The 24,631-nt window shown below is 35.9% G+C and overlaps 4 protein-coding genes and 1 pseudogene across 4 annotated transcripts; 1 reads left to right on the top strand and 4 right to left on the bottom strand.

The window, feature by feature from the left end:
* Positions 1-6,292: 6,292 nt before the first annotated feature.
* On the bottom strand, positions 6,293-7,920 carry LOC140968765 (amino acid transporter AVT3B-like; annotated as a pseudogene).
* Positions 7,921-9,004: 1,084 nt separating this feature from the next.
* On the bottom strand, positions 9,005-10,701 carry LOC140959726 (tetraketide alpha-pyrone reductase 1-like). Its single transcript, XM_073417717.1, has 6 exons — positions 10,397-10,701; positions 10,124-10,296; positions 9,859-10,047; positions 9,601-9,763; positions 9,286-9,478; positions 9,005-9,211 (listed from the first exon to the last, which is right to left on the bottom strand). Exons 1-6 carry the CDS (start codon positions 10,512-10,514, stop codon positions 9,055-9,057), a joined length of 993 nt encoding a protein of 330 aa, XP_073273818.1. The 5' UTR covers positions 10,515-10,701; the 3' UTR covers positions 9,005-9,054.
* A 1,636-nt stretch (positions 10,702-12,337) lies between these two features.
* On the bottom strand, positions 12,338-13,147 carry LOC140968774 (uncharacterized). Its single transcript, XM_073429879.1, has one exon. The coding sequence runs from the start codon at positions 13,056-13,058 to the stop codon at positions 12,636-12,638; it is 423 nt and encodes a 140-aa protein (XP_073285980.1). The 5' UTR covers positions 13,059-13,147; the 3' UTR covers positions 12,338-12,635.
* Positions 13,148-13,479: 332 nt separating this feature from the next.
* LOC140968755 (damage-control phosphatase At2g17340-like) lies at positions 13,480-17,230 on the bottom strand. The gene is made up of 12 exons (XM_073429858.1): positions 16,998-17,230; positions 16,845-16,910; positions 16,660-16,726; positions 16,490-16,558; positions 15,743-15,883; positions 14,935-15,063; positions 14,743-14,829; positions 14,426-14,500; positions 14,268-14,345; positions 14,101-14,178; positions 13,834-13,896; positions 13,480-13,756 (listed from the first exon to the last, which is right to left on the bottom strand). The coding sequence occupies exons 1-12, from the start codon at positions 17,156-17,158 to the stop codon at positions 13,676-13,678; spliced, it is 1,095 nt and encodes a 364-aa protein (XP_073285959.1). The 5' UTR covers positions 17,159-17,230; the 3' UTR covers positions 13,480-13,675.
* Positions 17,231-19,001: 1,771 nt separating this feature from the next.
* LOC140968747 (casein kinase 1-like protein HD16) lies at positions 19,002-24,041 on the top strand. Its single transcript, XM_073429846.1, has 16 exons — positions 19,002-19,406; positions 19,590-19,715; positions 19,806-19,879; positions 19,969-20,038; positions 20,105-20,160; positions 20,323-20,394; positions 20,542-20,636; positions 20,845-20,911; positions 20,989-21,118; positions 21,211-21,429; positions 21,523-21,653; positions 22,428-22,602; positions 22,704-22,794; positions 23,054-23,211; positions 23,300-23,488; positions 23,681-24,041. The coding sequence occupies exons 1-16, from the start codon at positions 19,002-19,004 to the stop codon at positions 23,738-23,740; spliced, it is 2,118 nt and encodes a 705-aa protein (XP_073285947.1). The 3' UTR covers positions 23,741-24,041.
* The last annotated feature ends 590 nt before the right edge of the window (positions 24,042-24,631 follow it).

Genomic DNA, 24,631 nt, shown 5'->3' with positions numbered 1-24,631 from the left:
AAAAAAAAATATACGCACACGGATCACTAGTATATTATATTATTGAGGGTAACATATTAACTAATTACTAATCCACTATATATTTATCGTTTTATTAAAAAATACAATAACTAGTAGTGAAAGTGAAATTCAATTATTTTATATTTTATAGTATCTTAAAAACCATATTCTATCAATGACAATATATTTGCGCCTCATCAAACTCCACACAATAATTATACCGATTTACAATTCATAAAATTCTACATATGGTCTTGTTTAATTTGATATTATTTGGAGGATCAAATTCATATTATGTTATTAAAAATTATAGTTTGTGATAATTATATGATCCAAATTTTTTATACTGTACATTTGTACAATAACTCAAATTCCATACAAAAACCCATATTACATGTTTGCAAGAAGGAAGATCGTTGTCACCAACATGTGATTTCAAATAATATATAAATGAGATTATATCAAACCTTAAAGCATCCAAAGTCAAAAGCAATATTTTGAATGTAATAAAAAATTCTATTTCTATTCTTTTAATTTTTTTTTAAAAAAAACCCAATGTAAACAATATAATTTAAATGTTTTTAGTTACTATAAAATTAATAAGAATGATTTTAAAAAAAATGAATCATCTTTATGCATTTTATTTTTTTTTCCTTTTTTCCTCGTGATTTCTGTAAGCACTTACAAATCACGTATACCAAAAGTAGATGGATTTGAAGATTCAGATGGAAAATAGAATAAAATTTTATTTACTTTATTTCGTTTCTTTAATTGGAAATAACGAAGTATATACAAGTTGTGAGCCTCAGTTTTTACGGTTACAGTTAATTATCAAATAATATCGATAATTTAAAATTACAACATAAGATTAATAGAAAATAATTAATAAAAATGGACCTCAAGGTCTGTAAAAATTTCAATATAATCTCCCGATAAATAAGGCATACAAAAAATTTAAAATAACTGTAAAAAGTAAATGACTCAAAGACGATACTTATGTATTCATAAACAGTCACACATATGTGTCGACTTGGCACAAAATCAACAATTCACAAGCAGCAATTCAAATAGAGTCGGCAAGGCTTACAACAATATAAACTAAATCAAAACTCACAACAAGAGCTCCAAATAATCATAGAGATACATATGTCATGATCTCCCCGGTAAATAAAATATGACACAAATCTTACAAGGACTCGCATAATATATAAACTAACTAGGAGACTCTAACATCTGACAACCGAGTAATCATATCTCACTCATGAGCTCCATGGACAGAACCACTGGATGGTGCTGCAAAATTACTCGGGTGACTTATCATGATGGCCAACAGCGGCCACAATAGTCCCCCTAGTATAAAATATTTATGTTAGGATTCTGATATGAAACAAGTAAACAACAATAACAATAATCATAAATCATGCATAAACATTTAATAAAATGAAATATGCAATACATGAACATGGCTAAATAACAACATGATAACATGAGCCAATAATAGTCCGATAACAACAGGAATATTGCTCTAGCACAATGCACAGGGTAGCTACAATGTCGTGCAACTAAATTGTCCTCCCAAGTATGCAAGGTGTGTTGTGATGTAGGCATGCTTAACAGACCGGTACAGACCGGAATAGATCCGTTAAGCTCGGAATCTGGTCCAATATGGGTGAATCGGACCCGAAACCATCTCTAATCCACTTCGTAATGGATTGAACCGGTTGAACCGGTTCCGATCAGGAACATAAATATTTTAAAAAAAATAATGTTTTAATAAAAAAAATTAAAGGCCAACGGCTGCTGACCCGGACTCCAAAGGCTATTTATTGTGTATTCAGTAGCCGTTTCCAATGGCTAATGAATACACATATTTAATTGCAATTTAGCTCCCAACTTTGTGGGCCAAATTGGAAACATATATTTTTTTACCCCACAAATCAACTATAAATACAAGATCATTTTTGACATTTTCACACATTAATATTCTCTCGACTCTATATTTCTCTATTTGCTATTATTTCTCAACACATATTCAATAAATTTGTTTATTTTATCTAAATTCAGTATTCTCTTTATTATTATTTACTTAGTATTTCGCAATTTACTCATATAGATAATTCGAATTTCAATGATGTCATCTTCAAACCGTGGTGGTGGTGGAGGTGAATACATTTTCGACTTTGATGAACATTTTAGCTACATCACCAACTTTGATAAAGTCGAACCTGACCACGAGGAAGAAGAAGCAATGGAACTTCCCAACAGATATGTAGGGACGTCATCTTCCACCCCAGCAAGCAATGAGCATGACGACAGTCCGAGCAAAGCAAATCAAAGTTTCGAATTCACTTCGATATCGAACAACAAGGTACAAACAACTCTTTTACAGTATGTAAAATCTGAAAATCCAAATATTCGTACAAAACGGACGGTGGTTCCGGTGGTACCAGGACTTTTGTAAAACATTTACTCAAAGTACGTAAAATTGACCATGATACTCAAGAAATTAATCCTTCTAGCGGTAAAGCTTTCACAATTACAAAAGAAATTTTTCGAAAAGTGAAACGTCTGCTACTCGTTTTCTTAAAACGTGCTAGAAATTTTTTTTTTCTCCTTAATCTCCATAACTCCAAATATACATATATGTAAATACTTTAAAATAATTTTACATCATTTTTAAAACAAAACAACCAACTACCATTTAAAAATCCAAAGGAAATAGTTTGAAGCATAATATTTTAAGGAGTTTGGTAAGCTTCGGGCCAATTTTAGAGGTCCAGGGGTGAAACGATAATTTTTGGGTTTCTAGGGGCAAAATGATCATTTTGCACCTAGGGTGAGATTTTGGTCCTGGCAGCGCCCTGAGCACAAATTTTACATGTTTTAAATGTTTATGCATCATGATCACAATTTTAAGATTTTATAAAAATATACGTCTTATGCTTGAATTTAAGAAAAATTACATTTGTGCATGATTTTTATAAGTGATGTAAATGATAATGTTTTGAATGACGAGAATTAGTTGTGGCTATCGAAATATATGTAAATGTTTAAGACGTATATATAAATGTTGATGATGAGGCCTAAGCACAGTGTATGGGTGATCCTGTCACTGATGTCCGACAGCCGCCGGGTACCGCGGTTCTATGTATGATGGATCCATCGTAAATGATGATGTATGATAGTCACCTCCAATGAACTGAATTCACCAAAGGAAATGATAAACGATGAATGATGAATGATGATTAACGATGAGCTGTTTTGACAGGTCATGANGATGAATGATGATTAACGATGAACTGTTTTGACACGTCATGATTTTACGNTTTTAAGATTTTATAAAAATATACGTCTTATGCTTGAATTTAAGAAAAATTACATTTGTGCATGATTTTTATAAGTGATGTAAATGATAATGTTTTGAATGACGAGAATTAGTTGTGGCTATCGAAATATATGTAAATGTTTAAGACGTATATATAAATGTTGATGATGAGGCCTAAGCACAGTGTATGGGTGATCCTGTCACTGATGTCCGACAGCCGCCGGGTACCGCGGTTCTATGTATGATGGATCCATCGTAAATGATGATGTATGATAGTCACCTCCAATGAACTGAATTCACCAAAGGAAATGATAAACGATGAATGATGAATGATGATTAACGATGAGCTGTTTTGACAGGTCATGATTTTACATGACACGTTTATGTTACGTTTTTAAAGTTCATGAAATGTATGTTGAGTATGGTATTTTTCACTGCTGTGTGCTATGTATATGTATTTGCTATTAACGGTACAGGTGTGTTGAGTCTGTAGACTCACTAGGCGTGTGTGATGCAAGTGAGTTTGATGTCGAGGAGACTGGAAGTGCTGGACTCTGAGTCAGCAGACCTGGTGAGCGACACGACCCGAGGACCGTATGATTTTCCGCACATTTACGATTTTATGTTTTTTTGGAGAGGATAAGAGGATTTTATACATTGTTTTATTTTATTGGTTGATGTTAGGATTTTACTCGTCTTTACTCCGTTATATTGTTACTGGTAATTGCTTATGAAAATTCTTGAAAGATGTTTTTATGTAGGATTGCATGCATGCGATTTATTTAAATATTTACTTTCAAATGAGAGCTTTATAAAAAAAAAATTCCACAACTTTTAAAATGAGTAAACGTTTCACAACATATTTCGTACAACTCTCAAATGTTTTCATCAATTGTTGTGGTACGCGGATTCCACTAGCGGCAGATGGTCCATATGCCCATTCTCAAGACATACTCGAGCCCTTGCAAAGAGGTGTCAATGTAGACAATGAATCCTCCATATCCTGATGACAAAACAACTCTAACGTAGTTCCTTGAAAATATCTTCACACTTTGTTGTTCCTTAAGAGCTTGAAATTTTTTTCCGAAGGCATAGGCGATCATATGCCCATTCTCAAGTGTAGTCAAGATCGCGTAATTCTCCTCGTGAACTTTCAACTGTCTTCACTTTCAACTGTTTGGAGGCATAGACGATCATATGCCCATTCTCAAGACACACCTGATCCCTTGCAACGTGCGAAGAGGCGTTAGTGTAGATAATGAATCCTCCAGATCCTGATGGAAAAGCCGACATTGGTGTTGTCGTCAAACTCTGATATAGTTCCTTGAAACTCTCTTCACACTATGTTGTTCCCTCGAACTTGACATTTGTTCTGATCATCTGTTCCAATGATCTAGCAATTTGGGAGAATCGTGAAACGAATATCTGATAATATCTTTCCAAAAAATTTTGTATTGAATTTTTTTGTAGAGAAAGAATTATTGTTCAACTTCCATGGCTCTAAAATATCACCCAAAAATTGCGTTCAAAACCACAATGAGTCGTATTTTATGTTTTCGTTCACCAAAGCAAAACTGTTACTGTAAGAGATATATATTCTTTTTCGTAGAAGAGTAAAATCTATGACAAAAGGTAACGACGATTTAACAACGTATATACTGTTATACATCAATTATTACATAATAATAATTGAACAATGTTCATATATTACATTACCACTCACTTGTCTTGATATTAAGATAATATTACTAGCTAGCTAAGCAGTAGCTGTGCACGTGGGACAGGCACACCCTGCACCACAGCTGCAGAAGGCCTTCCCCGTCCCGCCGGAGGCCGTGTCGCTGCTCTTCGAGCAGGTGCAGGGATTGCAGCCGCAGTGCTCCCCACACGAGCACTGCTTGTGTTCCATTGCGTTGGGATCTCCGCCCGAGCACCTGCATCCAACCAGTTAATCAGAACAATCCATCAGCTTACAAGTTCTTTCTTGAATGATCTGTGGGTTGTTCATTCATACGTACCTACAACTTATGTCGCCGGGGCACGGCGAAGGACAGCCGCATCTGTCGTCGCACGCTGCGCTTATTCCTCTAACGTCAGCCATTGCTATCTNAAACGATCGAGTATCGACGCACAAATCGATTTACATTTATATACATATATATATTTGAAATTTCAATATAGTTACTATATTTAAAAAATTTAAGTAATATTTTTTTACAGTTATAAAATAATAAACTTTTACAAAAATAAATATATATTAGATTTATATGGGTAAAAAGGCAGTTTTAAAAATAAAAATAGGCTTCTGATTACTATTCTAACCCTTTTATTTTAGCAATAATAGTATAGATACACATATGCATGTAGTAATCCACAAAAATTCATCGACTCGCACAATCTAATTTTTTCGAGACGTAAATACTTAAAAATAAATAAATCTAGCGGCTGTAAAAGTATATATGAAGGGCCCATTCATTATATTTCTAGTCTAGCATAAAAGGAATTACATAATACATCATAATGTCAATAAAAAATATATGTTGCTATAATAAAGTGAAGTGCTGTGTGTGCGCGGTTGTATTCAAATGATATCAACCAACCAATACCCAAATTCGGAACTATATTATGGATATTCTAGTGTTGGCCCTGCTTACCGGCTAAATCATCAAAAGCATAGGCTATTGTCTCACAAGTGCCATCCTTTTCAAAAGTGTAAAGTAAATCACCATTTTTCTGTGTCAGTCAGAAACATCTTCAAATCAGGGCTATTTTATTGCTAAATAACAGACTAGATGATAAAATGAAATAGTAAGAATTCAGTGTACCAAAGTTGTAGCTTGGATTTGCTGAACTCACAGCCAGTCTGATGGATATGGTGTCTTTCAAACCTGATAAGGAAATTATCTGATTACTTAGCCGTTAATCTCGATAAAAATAAAGAAAAAACCGAAAAACATCTTTAGATGAGAAATCAAATGCCTGGCTTATCAAAAGAAACAAGTTTTCACCACATCTTTCAGGATTGGTAAAATAGCATCAAGCCATTTGTTTATCTACCTTTACATTCATTTTTTACGAAAGAATGGTCCCCAGAAGATACATCACGTGACAAAGGCTTTGATAAACTATTGCGCAGAGGAAAAGTGAGAATTACGTTTCACCAAAAAATAAAAACATGTAGGTATGGTTATTTTCTGAACTAATCGCAATCAATCTATTCACACCTTGATAGAGAAAATCTCCAGGAGAGAATACCAAGTCCCCAAAACACCGAGAAAAGCACCCAAGATAATTAAGCCCCAATCAGCACTAGCTTGTTTCCAGCTCATGTCTTCTTTGAATGCTAGATAATGGAACAGCGCGGGTAAAACGAACCCAAGGGCACAGCAGGTGCTGCTGCCCACCAACGACAAAAAATCAGCGAAATTTGGAACATATAGAGCAACTAAACTTACAACCAGCACAAGCATCCATCTCATCCACAAGCAGTAATTCCCGGCCCAGAACCTCCTCTCAAACACTTCATAAACTGGGTTCATCATCAACGGGTATGTAAAGAACAAATTTATGCAGAGGCCTAGCTGAACCAAAGTGCTCAACAATCCTTTTCCTATGTTGGCCGTGATTATATCCTTAGTGTTCTCACCAAATGCAAAGTAACCCATCGTTCCAAATGCCCCATACATGGCAGCAATGAAGAGCATGGCCAATCCCAAAATCTTACCAAACTTAGACTTGTCCTTCATCTCCGACTCCAAAGGCAATGCCGTTCCAATCCCCTCAAACGAATACACAGCCACTCCCAATCCATAAAAGAAGGTGGAAAGAGTTCCAAACGCCTCCACCACCGGCATTTGCTTGATGAATATTAGGAAATCCTCAACAATCACAATCCCCATAGCCGCTAAGTCCAAAATATCCGCGAAGATGCTGAGGGGCGCCAAAAGGGTCAGCGAGGAAATCGAATTCAAACCCAATTAAAAGGGAAAACAAGTCCAAATGTAAACGGTTTTGGTGCTTGCTCCCCAGATTTTGTGCCCAACCAATAAGGAGGAGGAGGAATTGAAAAGATTGACGAGAGTGTTGGCAATGAAAATGAGATAGCCAACACAAAAGCCAGCTTGGGAGAGAACGATCATGGAATCAACGGCAAATCTGCCAACAGAACCAGAAACAGCGAAACCCAGATCGCCAAAAGAAGCAACCGCGTAGGGGGAATCCCGAAGCTTGTGACGGGTTCTGATTAGGAGCATCATTCCATGGTAGGTGAGTGCGCCGACAACGAGAATCGTGAGGAGACTAGTGACCCAACCCGTGCGCATGAAGGCATAAGGGAGGCCGAGAACGCCTGCCCCAACGATGGATATAAAGACATTTGCGAAGGTTTTGAGCTGAGAAGACAAAGCATGGGGCTTGTGGCCGGAAGAAAACAACAAAGGCGTGTTCTCTGTGGGCAGCGCGTTCGACGATGAGCCCGCCTTCTTTTCTTTCCCAAGCCCCATCACCATCAAAGTCCAATCTAACCGAGTTCCGTCGGCTGATGACGACGAAATCGATTCACCTCCACAAACCAAAGATATATTGAAAGTTACGTGTGTGTATAATTACATACATTAAAATCGATTCACCTCCACAAACCAAACGACGATGTGTGTGTATAATTACATACATTAAAATATTAATAAAAAAATATATTAAAACGACAATTTTTTTTTTCAAATTTTGAAGTATTGAAAGTTTTTTTTTCTTGTCATATTAATTTTAATTAGAGTAATATGAGTTTAATTATCGTCCATCACGTAATAAAGAATCAATATCAAAAATCATATTTGATTGTTTAAAAGGTATTTGGTTAAACTTATTTAAAAAACTTTATAATCTCTTACATATTTTAAGTCGTTTTAGTTGTTTATAAACTGTAATATTTTATTTAAAAACAAGTTATTCAAATGTTTGGATAAATTTATTTTAAACAAATTAAATATGTTAATATTTTTTATATTATAATATTTTTTTATTTCAAAATTGTAAAAATTGATATAAACAAAAGCGAAGTGATATAATGGAAAATTAACTAACTGTTGATGAAAAAATAAGAAAATATATGATAATATTTTGGAGAAGTGAAATATTAAAATATGATCTTTTTTAAAACACGCGAACTATCTTGATTTTTTTTTAAACAATGTATTACAATTTATAAGTTTTTATTTCAGAGCTTATAAGTTCGGTCAAACATCTACTTAGTAGTTTCAGACATAAAATAATATGGAAACAAAAAAAATTAAGTTATTGTATAAAAACAAAACTTTGAAAAGTTATATAATTAAGACTTGAAATAAGTCAACCTATGGGACTAAAATTGCAATTTTTTTTAAAAAAAAATCGGAATTAACTAATTGAATTTTAAGCCAATGCTCCAATATTTTCAAAATTAGTACAAAGAAAAAAGATTTAAAACAATTAGAAAATGAAAAATAGAAGTTGAGAGAGTTTCGTGGGAGAAAAAGCTGAATTACCCTTTGAAAGAGTAAGAAGTGGAACTAGACACTTTTTTAATTACCATTTCGCCTTTCAAATATATAACTCTCACGGTGGTGTTTGAGATATCTTTGTAAGAATTACGTAATGAAGTTGGACAAAAAAAAGTAAGTAAAAGATATATATTATTATGATAACCACAATATTCATTTATGTTTCATTATGATTTTTTGGGTTTGCTGTATAGATTATGATGAATGAGTCGAGACAGAGGTTAGATGGCCTTGCTGGATTAATGATTCAACACAATCATCAAACATCTCTTGAATTGATCTGAACTTCATTCCTAAACCCTTCAGTTTCGACACATTGAAATCATAGTATGGTCTGTCCAGTTTCTCGAACCTGAACGAAGAAAGTTGCAACATCAGATTCAACATGGTTCTCAATTATATTAGTTGGTGACTGAGGATTCTCACCTTTTGGAAATGGGTAGTGCAGGATAGCGAGCTGATAGAATTGATGCCAATTCATTGTTGTCCAGAACAGTTGAGCTGCAAAGATACCGCCCTTTCGCGTTCTCGTTCTCAAAAACAATAATATGGCTCGACGCAACGTCGTCTATGTGAACATATCCCATTCTTCCATACCACTGAAACTTCTCTGATTCCCCTGGTGTGTGTTGTTATTGGATAGGAGCAAAAAACTAGAAGTCAGTTGCTCGGAAGTTGGAAGTCAGTTTTGTTCTACTCATCATAATCTTAATCATGTATTATTACGTCATACATGACTACCTCTGAGCAAACCAAGTACATCAGCTGAAGTAGAACAGAGAACAGGGGGTAAACAGGGTCCAATCACAAACGAAGGCAGAACTGTCACCAGATTGATTTTATTGTTCTCACAGAATTCCCAGGCAGCTTTCTCCGCCAGAGTTTTTGATATTGCATACCAAACCTAGTAGGAACAAACCCAAGAAAAAAAGGTCCCATGTTTGATATACTTACAAAGCATATATAAAAGATATTCCAGGCTGCGACTTATTGGAATACCTTGTGTTTTTCACACAGATCCACAGAGCTCCAAGATGACTCATCCAATGGCACATCTGGGTCAAAATCTTCTCTTGTCCTCACTGTCGATGAAGATGAGGTTAGAACCACACGCCTCAAAGATGGATTTCTTTTGCACGAGCGTAACACATTGAGAGTGCCATCAATTGCAGGTTTCAATATTTCCGCCTGCCACGAACCAAAATCAACGTATGTCTCGTGGAGAATATATAGGGTATTAAAATAGGTAGTATATAAAGCATGCCTCTGGATCAGGAGTAGGGTGCTCTAAAACAGGTGAAGCAGTATGAAACACTCCAACACAGCCCATGATTGCTTCATCAAAGCTGCCTTCTATCATCAGGTCTCCTCTCACCAGGCAAAGCCTTTCTTTTGCTCCATCCAGCTTCCACAGATGCCCCACTTTCTTCTCATCTCCTGATTAAGAATTGTAAGAAACAGAGTAAATACTGCCAATATATTTAAAAAAAATACCACAGGAGCAAAGTTAGTCTTTCAATTTTGCAGCTGATTCTACCTGGATCTCTGACTGTTCCAATGACATGATAATCAGATAAAAGGAGGCGCTTGATCAACCATGAGGCTAGAAAGCCAGCTGCACCAGTAACACACACTTTACCCTTCACTTCAGGCATCTGATCCAATCTCCTTTCGTTTTATTAAAAATTGTAGTTATATGATATGAAATTCTGTTTGGCAGAGCCAGGAATCAAATTTATACACCCTTCAAAGCAATGCAAGTACTAGAGATGGTAGGTCATCTGATGTGTGTGTCTCATTAATTAACAAATATAAAAATAAAAAGGCAACAAGGTTGGAGTGGAAGTTTGACCTGGTTTACAGGTATTAATAAGTAGGCAGAGAAGCCAAAAAGCATGACGATCATCAATGTGCTCAAATTAATGAAACATGACAAAACTGTTACAGAGTTGGTTCTTGTTAAATAAGAATGAATCTCACTATCCAGTTTAATATAATCTATTCAAAGGAACTGTTAAAAATGGTAAAATGGTCTGCTATGAATCTCTTCGTGCCACAAGACGCAGTGGTAGCTGCAAAGGCTGTGGTAGAAAAATGGCAGTTCAAAGTTTCTCTTTGCCACTGTCCAATAAACATAGCCGTATAATCAATTTGTTCGCGGCCGTTTTGCAGAAAGAAAATACGCCAATTGCTTGGCCATTATCATTTATCAGAATAGATTCAAATTTAAACATCCAACCAAGAAAGTCAGATTCCAAGAACAAAGATGTTGGAGTTGATTTGTAAAACGCCAGTGGGACTTGTTTGACCCTTCTTCGTATCTGCAACAAAAACTAAGCTTTAAATAGCATACTGAATTAAGAATGGCAACCAGCAAAAATATAGTGGTTTAAAGAGACTCGCATTGTAGGTCAAGTGAAGACGAAACAAATAAAAGATCAAACAGTTTGGATAAAGTTATCTAAAATGCACACACCATGGGCCATACTGATTCTGTCGTGATTCTAGCTTATTTTGTTGCAGTTCTACAAGGGCCTTCTTCCAATTCGCGGCTGTAATCTTCCATGTGTGCTTTGCATTAATGAGCTTCTCATTCATCCATTTGTCAAAACGGGAATCTGAGATAGTGTGCATGGACAGTTTGCGTTAAGATTTTTAGCTGTGGGTCAGTATTAGCTTTGATTATTCTGAGTTATGCATTTTATCTAAGAAAATCACTTGTGTGAGTATATCTTATTTGCATCCCATATTCTGTATTTATGAAGATTATTATTTGAACTCGGTGAATGTGTTCTAGTCATTGAAACAACTTTGTGGAAACTACAAAATGTTGCCAAGAATTTGTGCATTTTCTCACGAAGTTATTTTTAGCTAACGACTAAAGTGTTATGTTTGTTACAAATAACAAATTGAAGATTGGGTGAATAGAATTTGTAAGGTCTACGAAATTTAAAAGACGTAATCTGAATACATGCAATCTAGAGTTTAAAAAAACATTGTGGTGTTTTTGTATTGATTAATTATTTTTTAACCTTTTAAGAATCTTTTTGTTATATATAACATAAATATATTTATATATATATATTATTGTGTCGGCTTCATGTACATTTGAAGAATGACATGGCAATGAATGTTATGCACCGACAGTGTTTTTTAATGATAAAAATTACTTCCCAAACATAAACTATGATCACCGGGGCCTGGTTCGATCCGAGTTGTGAATGAAAAAAAAAAAAAAAAAATCAGATCCATGTGATGTAATAAAAAATGGCAAAAACTTGTATGAGATGGTCTCACGAGTCGTATTTGTGAGACGAATCTCTTATTTGGGTTATTAATGAAAAAGTATTACTTTTCATGCTAAGAGTATTACTTTTTATTGTGCATATGGGTGAGTTGACCCGTCTCACAATTAAGATAAATGTGAGTCGATCTCACATGATACCAACTCCTAAGAAATTAATAAACGAAACCAAAGTAAGGCAAACAAATTAATAATCAAGAACATGAACACCGACAAATGTGTCGACCAAAAAACTGAGTATTCTACTCCGTTTGCGTACATTGATACGAACACCATGAAATTAGCTAAGATTACAACAAAACAATCTTCGTTTTAAGCGACAATAGAATAAATGGAATCACACCCACAAGACGCCGGTGATATCTATCGATCATACTTGGAAGCTGGAGATGGAATGTGAATGATTTATTATTCTGGCTGGGTGAACAATGTACAGGCATATTGTATATATATGATTTGAAGGGATGATTGATTAGCTGTAGCGCACGGTCTGGGGGAGGCCAACGTCGTCCGAGCGGGAGAGTTTGCGGCGGAGTTGGGAGGTGACCTTGAAGAAGACGTGGCGCCAGCTGCCCTTGTTTTGAAACCCGAGGGTGGCGGTTTCCTCCTCGTTCATCTCCAGATCTGCAGCGAAGGCAGGCTTCCTGGAGAGGATCCAGCCCCACCCCCAATCCCACCACTTCCTTATGGAGTCGCCGGCGTTCTCTCCCAAGGAGGAGAGCGACTTGGAGCGGCGGAATGCCCATTCCGCGGCGGCGGGAGGAGAGGGCTGGATCTTGAGGTTGAGGGAGAGGGATGAGAGCCTCCGCCGGATACCGGGACGCTCCTGCAGGCCCGGCTCCGAGACTGGGAGTGATTGCGAACCCTGCTGCATCATCTTGAACACGGACATCATTGCAGCCCAACAGTTACTGAGGAGAGAATGAATGAATCAAGAGGCTTGGAGGAGTTGGGACAAGACAGCCTGTTTTTATTTGGATTTCACACAACACCAACCACGTGTTTACCTTTTAGCTATCAACCATTTTTAATTTAATTTAATTTAATTTATTGCTTATTAAACATCCTTCCCAGATTTCATGAACAAAGTACAAATCATATTTACTATAATACACAATATTTTAGTTTTCTCCAACTTAATATATTAATTCTTCGAAAGTTTTTACGTTACTAAAATTTCACATCTTGATTTTATTATATATATATAATATAATATTNTATATACACACACACACACACACACACACACACACACAAACACACACGCGATTATGACCCTGTCAAAGCCACACTAGTTGGTTTGGAACGTTGCTGGATTCTTTCCGAATAAGGTGCTTAACATATAAAAAAAAGTATCATTTGAAGAATATTGTTACTCCAGGGCCACTGGTTCATCTAGACTCGAGGACCACAAGTTATAATAAGCCCAAAAAAGCTTCAGAAAACAGTAGGACAACCGTGATTTTGTTTGTCATAAAATTTGGGCAATTTCAGATGCTAGATAGCTATGTTTCAGGCTAAGTACTGATTAAACTTGATGACGCAATCATAGAGCCGTCCTCCAAGGAACTCAGCAACCTCCGGGTGCTTCACCTGGATCGCAGAGCAAGAAATGAATACATATCCATCAGTAGCAACCGACGTGAATATTCGAAGGAAGTTAACCTTACCATAGCAATTTTCAAGGAATCACATTTAAACTGTGCATAAAGGTTAGTCTCTATTCCACGGCCCTGACCAAAAATATCAAGACAAATATGTGAGGCTCAGAAAAATTAGTCATGTACCAACACTTAACCAAGCAACAAAGAAACACATCTTTAGTTTTCACTTTATCGGACCTCATCATCCCAAAGCACTTCTGCTGTCTAATACAAGGTGGATAGAACAATGTCTTAAAATTAGCAATTATAATTTATAACTTGGTAAGAACTTACCATCCCTTCCAAAATCACGAGGTCTGCATCACTTGCTAGGTAGGAAAGTTCTTGTGATACGCTGGTAAGATCAATAACCTGTTATAATATCAAACCATACTAAAATATCTACGGAAGTCTCATTTCAAGAAACAAAGTCAGACTAGATTAAGAAATGGATTTCTTACAGGCAAATCATTACCAGAGTTGGCAATGAAAAGATTTGAAGTGTCAACTCCCAGAAGCATCCCATTCTCATCCTTCAACTGTGCATACAAACTTTTTGTGACAAACCCAACCTGCTCTTTAAGCTATTATCGCACCAATACTATAACAACTCTACTACCTTTGCTAAAACCTCGATCAGTTCAGTGTATGTTATGTCATTGATAGAAGGCAAATCATTAGCGGCCAATACAACCTGCAAAGAAATAATTTTTTCCAGCTTGAAAGGCCAAAACAATTTATATACACGTCTCTTCTATCATAATATAGGATATATAATATAGGTTCATAATTCGGCTAATTTCTGCACTACCGCAAGGGAATAAAAGATGATTGCAAGGAATCGCTTTTCAATCAAGATAAAATCTTTACTTTACTTTCTTAGTAAAAATACAAGCCAAACACTTGATCGACAAGTAGTAAAATATCAAATCAGACCTTTACACCGTGTCGTAATAGCTCTCTTGCAAATGGCAATATACCCAAAACAACATCTGCACCAGAATTATCTACAAAGATTACAGCCTGTGCAATTGGAAAGCAAGTCAGAGAGAGTAAAATGTGCATAAAGGATGAGAGCAAACAATGGAAGAAAAAACCATTATAGGTCAATTAATCCCAGAAACTAACCTTTTTCCACGATTTTTGACCCCATTTTGATATGAAATTGTCCAAATCATCAATAACCCATGGTCGGGGGACAAGGTTCTGACAGCTAGCTTGAAAGGACATGCCATCCTTTGCAAACAACTCCGCTAGCTTCAATATTCAAGTGAGTTGACAAATTATGTAATGGCATTCAAAGGCTGAGCAATCAATCCAACCAGATAACTTAAAACGCAGACTGAGGAATTATTCCAACAGGATAAAGTAAATGCAGGCTAAGGGATTAATCCGACCATATAACTTAAATGGTAGTATGCTACCATTGTGCATGCTTCTAAACTTGAAAACTGATCAGCTTTTGCATGGATGCATCTAACTAAATAGAAATTTCAACATTTTCTGAAAAACTGCACGATTAAAAACACACCGGATCAGATTTCCAAACACGGACTACAACCCAGTCGGAAATTCAAGTTGTGGTGAACGGTGTAGAAAGTTTAAAATTAATATGTTGATGAAATTTTATTTGAATCTTTCAGCATCAAATTCATATTACAGTGAGAAAATTAATCGATGATGTCAGTGAAGCTCTAGAAATTTTCGGTTTCATCAGTGACAACCATCCACAGCAATCATGAGATAGAGGCTGTAATCTGATAGGCCTACAACTAAAATTTTTCAAAACTGGGGAATCTATTGTTTCTCATAAAATGCAAAGCTAAATGAGGAAATAAATTATTCTATAAAAGCCAATCATATAATCATGCAAGTCATCATATTCCAACAAAATGGTGCTTAATTCCTACAAATCCTAGTTGAGAGCCTGACATACCTGTGCTGAGCCAAGATCAAATATGTTACCAGCAAAGATTCCTCTAATCAAATTCTCAATACGCTTTGCTTCATCTTCTATGGCATCATTAAGATGAACAACATCTTTAAACAGGGTAATCGCCTTGGCATTCTCTTCATCCTATCAATGTAAAAAATTGATCTCGTTCCACCCATTGTTAAGCAGAAGTAAAACAAAGAAGGAAGCAAACATGAAGCTCAACTAAGAACTGCTTCATCAAATCCAGAGAAGTTGATACTGCGTATAGGTGCTATCATGTAAATGGTCAATATTTAATAAAGATCACTCTTGTAAATTTTTTAAAAATGGATAACCCCAGTCCGAAGTAATATTCAAATGTTGGACTTCGGTGACTTGGGTTGAATCATTTGCAATCCACGATTTCGAATTTAAAAACTCGAATACATCTTCTACTTATTGACACTATAATTATACAAATCACAATGGGTTTCATATAATTTTAATGTTACAATGATTTGAAATTCATTATGATTAGTACAATTGTACATGAATAAGTAGGGAGAGGATTTAAATTTCATTTGAATCACTTGATTTCAAATACTTCCATCCAAACACAACCAAAATGAATCTGTCCCTCGTTGACAAAACTGCTTTTCTCAAACCCTACGAAGTTGATTAGCAGCATCAAACTCAAAATCTCAAGGTCTAAAGGAATGAAGCTGGTGTTATTATTGACTGAAACGAACGTGTGAGAAAATTCCCGACCTTGACCTTTTTGAATATATCTCTGAATCCCACTTCTCTAAGGACTAGCTCACGAAGCTGGCAAAGAAGCTGATAACAATTCCTTGTGAATAAAACAGATCAAATATACAAAAATATATAACTCGAAAACTTAACAGAGTAGCTCAATTTTACGAGAGGGATCGGCATACAATGCAATCAGGCGGGCCACCATGACTTTCGGGATCTTTCTTCAAGTCCTCAAGTATTTCCTTGTATCTAGAGGGGGTGGACACACAAGTAGTCAAGAAAATCTAAACAAAATAAATGCAATCAATCGAGCACAGCTAATCTCGTATGTCAGTAGTTGAACTTAATACACAAAGTCATACATCACCTTTGAGCGAACTTTTCAGCTTTGGCGGGTGCATCGGGCACCGAATCGTCACTCTGAGCGCGATTCCTGCAAAGTCATCCATAATCACAAACATGATCATGAGAAACAGATGTGAAAAATTAATAGTTGAAAAGAAAAAGGGAAAGTTGATACCGGAAAGAGGGGATGGAATTGGCGAAGAGATTGATCCAAGAGAGCTCGGTGGGGGTGGTCTTCTTAGGATTGTCGGAAGGGAATCTGTAAGGAATGGTGCATGCTCTGTAATTTTGCTCCAGCAACACCGGCAGCGCCACCATTTCCCCCGATTTCTCCATGCCGAATTCTAGAGCATTCCCGATTGATTAGAAAATGTAGTTTGATTTGAAGGTACCATAATTCCCATAGAAATATTAAATTATTATTAACCTAATCGTCAATATTAATACATTAGTAAAATCTCGACATATCATAATGGTAAATATCGATGTAACGATTGTAATTTTAGCATTATTTTTAATTTACAGTCTCCAATATTGAATTAGGTTATGTTTTGAGTTTGGAAATATTCTAAATATTTTTTTTATGTTTCCAAATGAAATATTCTAATTGTATGCTTAAAAAATTTAGTTTTTTGAAATATTATATAATTTTAGTTTGAAATATAAGATAAAATATGTTATTTTGAAATATCATATAATTATACGAATTATTTTCGAATGTCATAATATTCATGTTTGATTTTATTAATAGAAACAATTGAATCCTTCTATTGTTGTATATTAAATATCTTATAAAAATTAATTATTTTTGACAAAACTTAAATATGTTGTTTCATAACTATCACAACTCAAATTAAATATAGAATGATTTAAAAGAATGTAAATCAATGTCATACAAAATTATTCTTATATATTATTTTAATAATAATAAATATATAAAAACAGAAAGAAAAAGAGAACAAAAACGAAAATATAACGATCATAACTCGAGCATTAAAATTTATAAAATAATCTTAGTTAATTAATTTTTTAAAAAAATTAAAAAATAATTTTTTAAATATAAATAAATTTGAGAAAGTCATTTTCTTTAGAAATTTAATTTGAAAAGTTTATTTTTTGTCTTTAAAAAAAGTAATCTTGCAAAAATAAAATTACTAGTTGAGATAGGGCAGGCAACATTATAGAGACGAGAAACAACAATAAAAGGAGGATCCGCCACGGCAGAATCAATCGCGAAGCACCGCTCTTTCCCGAATCAAAATCCGAAATTTCATCTACCCTTCTTCGATTTTTATTGCCCAGGATGTTGGCATCCGTAGTGTTGAGTCCTTTTTGTTCTATATTTGTGTAAGATTACCCGCTGTTCTTGTTTATTAGACAAAAAAGGAGGTTTCTTTGAGAGGAAAATGTGTTTGGAGAGTTTTTTCAGAAGATCTGCTGTGGATCGGTTGCTTTTTTTCTAGTTGATATCGCTGTAGATTATCCACGATCCTTCTGCTTTTTTTTCTATTTCAGAAGGTAAGATTAGTGTTTGCCTCGTTTTTTATTCGTGGATATTAATTAATTAATCGATTAATATTTTATGGTATTACTGTTAATTGTTGAATTTACGTGAATAATTGCTTTTAGCTTTCGGTTTAAGCTCTTCTGGCTGGATGAATGTCAGCGCATTAGATTTTTTTTGCTCTTATTCCTTATTAATTTTATGTGAGGACTATTTATTAATTTATTTCTTGCTATTTTGGTGTGACGATTTCTTGCAAGGACACTATGTTTCACTGTGTTTTTTGTGGATGTGTCATTTATCTGAAATCTAATATCTGCATTACTTATTGGAGAAATCGAGATTTAGAACCCACTGAATACCGTAATTCATTCATGTTCTCAACCTTTGTAAACAATATAAATTCTTCTTCTTCTTCTTTATCGTGTGTCCATTCCAAAGAAGAAGATACATCTTTTAAATATGCTGCATTTTATTGTCTTTGGCTCATTCTTGTTCTACCACTAAAATATAAGAATTTATTTTCTTCACGTGAAATTTGTCAATTTATTTCTGTGCTCGATGATTTATATACTAATTTTACGTTATTTCTTTGAGATACTTCTTAATAGGGTGACTGAAGATTCTGAACAGAAGGTGGGTTAGTGAGCGGGAGGTGATTTTGCATGGGTGACGATGCCGGAATTGCGTAGCGGAGCACGGAGATCAAAACGGCTTGTTGATCTCCAGCCTGCACATCAACCCGCTAATCCAGAAGAGAATTGTGTTGCACCTGTTCAGAATAGAACGAGGAGGAGAGGTAGAGGTAGAGGGAATGCAGCTGCTGTAACTAAAGGGCCATCTGCAGTAACGCCAGCTAGGCCAACTGCTGCTGGTCGTGGTCGGGGCATTAGGTTGATAGATTTAGACCCAGAGCCACCTTGTGAGGTTCTTCCACATCCTGTTGGCCTTGGTGCTGGGGAACAGCCTCTCAACGTAATAGAGGGTGTTGAAGAAAAGGAAATTGGCATGGACGGTGGGAGTGCAGATAAAGTAATGGGAGTTGAAGAAGAAGTGAGCGCTACTCCAGTACCAGATAGGGTAATTTTTTATTTTTTTCGTATCCAAGAATGTTCTATGAAAATCTTGTTATGATCTGTTATTCATGGGTCATTGGATTTTAAACTCTTGAAATTGCATGATTTCTTTTCCTGTTATTTACTTATTTAGTTCTTTTCACATTTTAACAGCATTCTTAGTGATGAGTGCATTTTGTTTGTTCAGGTACAAGTGGGCAATTCTCCCATGTATAAGACAGAAAGGAAATTAGGTAAGGGTGGATTTGGCCAAGTTTATGTTGGCCGAAAGGTAAGTGGTGGCACAGAAAGAACAGGACCAGATGCAATCGAGGTATCACTGAGCACCTGTTTTCAACAGTTGGAGAGTTTTCAGCAATCTCTCTTTTTCTGAAATTTATTAGCTTGGTTTATCATTTTCTAGGTCGCACTTAAGTTTGAACACCGAAATAGCAAAGGCTGCAATTATGGCCCTCCGTATGAATGGCAGGTGTACAAGTGAGTTTGTTGTTCTTAACTAGAGGATGTTCTCATTTCTTTGCATTACAACTATTCACATCTCTCCTGTTGTCTTATTTATTGAAAAGCACACTGAATGGATGCTATGGGATTCCATGGGTTCACTACAAGGGCCGTCAAGGAGATTTTTACATCTTGGTGAGTTTTGATTGCAATTTTTTGCACCGGATTTTTCAGTATGATCTCAAAGAAATTTTGTTTCAGGTCATGGACATGCTTGGACCCAGTCTTTGGGATGTTTGGAATTCCTTGGGCCAGTCGTAAGTTCTATCTCTTTACCTGCTTCCCTCTATCTTTCTGTTCAATCCTTCTTTTTAAGTAAACTAGTTAATGCGTGTTGCATTCTCAAATGTGCAACAAAGTAGCAGTTTTATTGTTTCTATGCTGATTCTTTCCTTGTTTATTATTATCACTTGAAACAGAATGTCTCCAAGTATGGTGGCTTGCATCGCTGTTGAGGCTATATCTATTCTTGAAAAACTTCATCTTAAGGGGTAAAACCTTAAAATTTTAATATGTATAATGATGTGTTGGCTCCTTGATAAGATGAAGTTGTTCACGAACTTCATTTTTCTTGCTTATTACTTTCTTAGTAGAAGACAACTGATTGATTATCTGTACCCTCCCTTTCACTTTTCTAGATTCGTGCATGGAGATGTGAAACCAGAGAACTTTTTACTTGGTCAACCTGCGTCTGCTGATGAGAAAAAGCTGTATCTCATTGATCTTGGTTTGGGTATGATGCTGCCGTTCCTTTTCTTTAACTTTGTGTGATGACTGACCATCTAATTCTTGGTTAGCACCCATAGATGTTCAAAGACAGAAAGATCTCATTTTTTGCTATTGGTTTTTGCGTAGCTTTGATTTTTCTGGTTGACCTTTTGTTTTCATTTTTACTATCCTGATTAGTGGGCTTTATACTCGTTAATTCCTCGTTCATGCAGCTTCTAAGTGGAAAGATGCATCATCTGGTCAGCATGTTGAATATGATCAGAGGCCAGATATATTCAGGTGTGTGAAGTTCATGCAATATTTTCACATGAGCTATACTTGTTATGAACCAACAAACTCCATCGGTCTGTTCACAGAGGCACAATAAGATATGCTAGTGTGCATGCACACCTGGGCCGCACAGGAAGCAGGAGGGATGATCTCGAGTCATTAGCATACACGCTGATATTTCTGATAAAGGGAAGGTTACCATGGCAAGGCTATCAGGTCAGTTGAGATGACTGCTCCTAGTTACTTGTGATAGCTTATTCCATTTTTATGTAATTTGTTGTTCCTTGTTCTTATTTGGATGATTGCAGGGTGACAATAAGAGTTTTCTAGTCTGTAAAAAGAAAATGGCCACGTCTCCGGAGTTGATGTGTTGCTTTTGCCCAGCTCCATTTAAGCATTTCCTTGAGGCTGTTACTAATATGAAGTTTGATGAGGAGCCAAATTACCCGAAATTGATATCTTTTTTTGAGAGCCTAATTGAACCATGCACATCATTGAGACCGATACGAATTGATGGAGCACTCAAGGTAACTTTTTAGCAGAGAACACAGTCTATTCGTTTTTTTTGTTTGTACTGGTTTAGAAAGCATTTGTTTAATTTTTTTTTAATCTTCTATTAGGTTGGACAAAAGCGTGGGAGGATGCTCATTAACTTGGAAGAAGATGAGCAACCAAAAAAGAAAGTACGTCTTGGTAGCCCAGCTACTCAGTGGATTTCAGTTTATAATGCTCGGCGACCCATGAAACAGAGGCAAGCAACTTTGGATTTACTTATATGCTTATTCTGTCATACCTTTGCTACTTTTTGTTTGCTTCTCATGGAATTTTGTTCTACTGCTTTGCAGTTTGTCTTTGAAATGAATACCTGAACTGTGATATATTACATGTGTGATTTTATGATTTGCACGAGTAATCTTTTAGCCAATGGTTTTTATTTGTGAATCTTGATTTAATGTAGGCATTCAACCTTTCCTGTTTGTAATTTTACTTCTTGCCTTTTCTTTTGTCTGGAGCCATCTATGTCAGGGGCTTAGTGTTTAAAAAAGTTGGCCAAAGTTGAGAAGTATCTTCAAAAGTATGTAACAATTCTGGAGACCTGATATTTTGTTTGGTTGTTTTTTGAGTTGTGCATTGCACGTGTGATTCTATTTCTTTGTGATTTTTTTTTCAATCGCATAGAGGTTTTTCGTTTGTGTATTTAATTTATTTATTTTATTTCTTTTTGGGAACTTATTGTACTTGAATTTGTTGATGCCTGTAGAATTTGAATATCTGAAAATCTAACTTCTGGAAAGTGACAGTAAATTGCCCTTGTCTTCCTGTTGACTGATGTGTCGATTGTTGTTTCCATTAATATGAAAGATTTTAGATTCCGACCTATATGAGAATTGATGTTTCCATTAACATGAAAGATTTGAGATTCCAACCTAGATTGTTTCTCATCCCATGGTGTACTTCCTATCCGTGAGATTGCTGCCATATTTGCAATTTCTCTGTTTGTGATTAAATGGTTGCATTTGTGTAGATACCACTACAATGTCGCAGACTCAAGGCTCCGTCAACATGTAGAGAAGGGCAATGAAGATGGCTTACATATCAGTTGTGTAGCATCAGCTTTAAACCTCTGGGCCTTGATCATGGATGCTGGGACAGGTTTCAGTTCGCAAGTGTATGAGCTTTCTGCTGTCTTTCTTCACAAGGTTGTTCATCTAACTAACATTCCTCGTTATGACTTCTTGTGTCACGTCCTAGCTTGGCACTGTTTCCTATCCCAACAATAATGTTCTCTGGTTCATGTTAGGATTGGATCATGGAGCAGTGGGAGAAAAATTATTACATCAGTGCAATAGCTGGTGCAGCTAATGGAAGTTCACTGGTGGTTATGTCTAAAGGTGGGTTGAAGCTTCTCGTTTGTTGCGATTTTTGTCTCATGGGGCTCACTTCCATTTTTTGCCATGCTTTTTTGGATGGTGTAAAGATATGCTCTTTGTTAAATGTCCACCACTGCACTAATTGGTTGGTCACTTTTCTTTGCTATATATTTGCACTGGTTCATTCTGACCATAAACAGCTTATAACATAACATTTATGATTGTGCGCACGATGCTTCTGATCAAATATTTTTGCTATATGCTTTTGGGATTTTTTCAGGGACTCCTTACACCCAACAGTCGTATAAAGTTAGTGAATCATTTCCATTCAAGTGGATTAATAAAAAGTGGAAGGAAGGTTTCCATGTCACATCCATGACTACCGCCGGCAGTCGCTGGGGTGTTGTAATGTCCCGAAATTCTGGATATTCTGAGCAGGTAAGACTTAATTAATAAGTTGAACAGTCAACCTAAGGACTTCCTGTACCTTGAGTTATGTCTAAGTAATGTGCCGGTGTGTTCTTAGGTTGTGGAGCTTGATTTTCTCTATCCTAGTGAGGGAATACATCGTCGATGGGAAAATGGCTACAGAATAACCTCCATGGCTGCTACAGCTGATCAAGCGGCCTTCATACTTAGTGTACCCAGACGTAAAATCATGGATGAGGCTCAGGAGACCCTTCGGACATCTGCCTTCCCAAGCACCCACGTAAAGGTAGTAGCTGCTCGTCTGATAATTTATTTGCGGATCTTTGGGATACACAATGGATTGGAATCGGAGTACAGTTTAGCCTGGAATTATATATTTCATTGGAGAATTTTGATGAAGTTTAACCCCATCAGTTCTTTACCATTTCATAAACTTGAAGGTATGAACCCCTGATATTCCTTTTGATTTTGTTTGCAGGAGAAGTGGTCCAAAAATCTCTACATAGCATCAATATGCTACGGTCGTACCGTTTGCTGAAGGTGTTGTGCAATATATTCTGGTGCTGAAGGTGACAAGATTGAAATTTTGGAAGCTCATATTATTTGGCTCCAATTTTGGTTACCATGTGTGTATTAGGTTCTCTGCTCTTTTGCCTCAAAAATTATGTAACTGTAAAATTTACTGCCTCCGCTTCTGATAAATGCAAAATGACATGAGAGTTAAAACGCAGAGAGGGGGAGGAATATTGCGATTGATCTTTATCCAAACCCGACCCTTGATTATGTGGCAGCTTGCCATTTTAATGTTATATCAAGTGGACCTCTACTACCACTTCCTTTATTATTTATTCTCAAAATCAGCATATGACATTATGTCACCAATCTGGATCCCAGCTGAGTTCTAAATAACTGGTGGAAGAGTGAAAATTTATCTGTCATAGGATGGCTGACGGTATTTTGTCGACACCGTTGAGATTCATGATGGTTGGTGTTTGTGTAAGTGGCCACAAATGTCGGATACTTCATATATGGAATCTTTCTGACTTAATTTCCATAAATTCTTCATATAGCTGTGTTGGATATGGTTCGGAATTTGTTTTTCAGATATTTTGAAGGATAAAATGGAAGTATTTTGTGATTTTAAGAAGGTGAGGATTTTTTTTTAATACTTAAGTCATATTTTTAAAAAGTGAGAAGTTGGATCAATTGAAAAACGCAGTTTAAGTTTTTTATAAAATGTTTTCTTTCTGTTGTATGCAAAAGTGGTCCAAGTTAATGGCTTTGGTTACAAGGGATTGATGTTGTCAAATGTCAAAATTTCCTCTGTTTTGCTATTGTTGTTTGTTCCTGCGGTGGTGTGAGGACAGGAAATATCCATGTTAGAAGGCGAGGACAGGTCGGAGAATAAAATTATTTGAGAAATAAAAAA

This window comes from Primulina huaijiensis, chromosome 2 (genome assembly GCF_012295235.1).
Source record: "Primulina huaijiensis isolate GDHJ02 chromosome 2, ASM1229523v2, whole genome shotgun sequence".
Classification (NCBI taxonomy): domain Eukaryota; kingdom Viridiplantae; phylum Streptophyta; class Magnoliopsida; order Lamiales; family Gesneriaceae; genus Primulina; species Primulina huaijiensis.
This window is presented reverse-complemented; position numbering and strand designations above follow the sequence as displayed.

What these genes read in the sequence shown, in the direction of transcription:
- LOC140959726 (XM_073417717.1), bottom strand. Translation starts at nt 10,514, where the DNA reads ATGCCTGAAGTGAAGGGTAAAGTGTGTGTTACTGGTGCAGCTGGCTTT. An exon ending in TGGAACAGTCAGAGATCCAG is followed by an intron (nt 10,297 to 10,396) that starts GTAGAATCAGCT and finishes ATTCTTAATCAG; the next exon opens with GAGATGAGAAGAAAGTGGGG. An exon ending in GCACTACCCATTTCCAAAAG is followed by an intron (nt 9,212 to 9,285) that starts GTGAGAATCCTC and finishes TTCTTCGTTCAG; the next exon opens with GTTCGAGAAACTGGACAGAC.
- LOC140968774 (XM_073429879.1), bottom strand. Translation starts at nt 13,058, where the DNA reads ATGATGTCCGTGTTCAAGATGATGCAGCAGGGTTCGCAATCACTCCCA.
- LOC140968747 (XM_073429846.1), top strand. Translation starts at nt 19,002, where the DNA reads ATGCCGGAATTGCGTAGCGGAGCACGGAGATCAAAACGGCTTGTTGAT. An exon ending in CAGAGGCCAGATATATTCAG is followed by an intron (nt 20,912 to 20,988) that starts GTGTGTGAAGTT and finishes GTCTGTTCACAG; the next exon opens with AGGCACAATAAGATATGCTA. An exon ending in TCCCAAGCACCCACGTAAAG is followed by an intron (nt 23,489 to 23,680) that starts GTAGTAGCTGCT and finishes TTTTGTTTGCAG; the next exon opens with GAGAAGTGGTCCAAAAATCT.
- LOC140968755 (XM_073429858.1), bottom strand. Translation starts at nt 17,158, where the DNA reads ATGGAGAAATCGGGGGAAATGGTGGCGCTGCCGGTGTTGCTGGAGCAA. An exon ending in GCTGAAAAGTTCGCTCAAAG is followed by an intron (nt 16,727 to 16,844) that starts GTGATGTATGAC and finishes CACCCCCTCTAG; the next exon opens with ATACAAGGAAATACTTGAGG. An exon ending in GTCAAAAATCGTGGAAAAAG is followed by an intron (nt 14,830 to 14,934) that starts GTTAGTTTCTGG and finishes CCAATTGCACAG; the next exon opens with GCTGTAATCTTTGTAGATAA.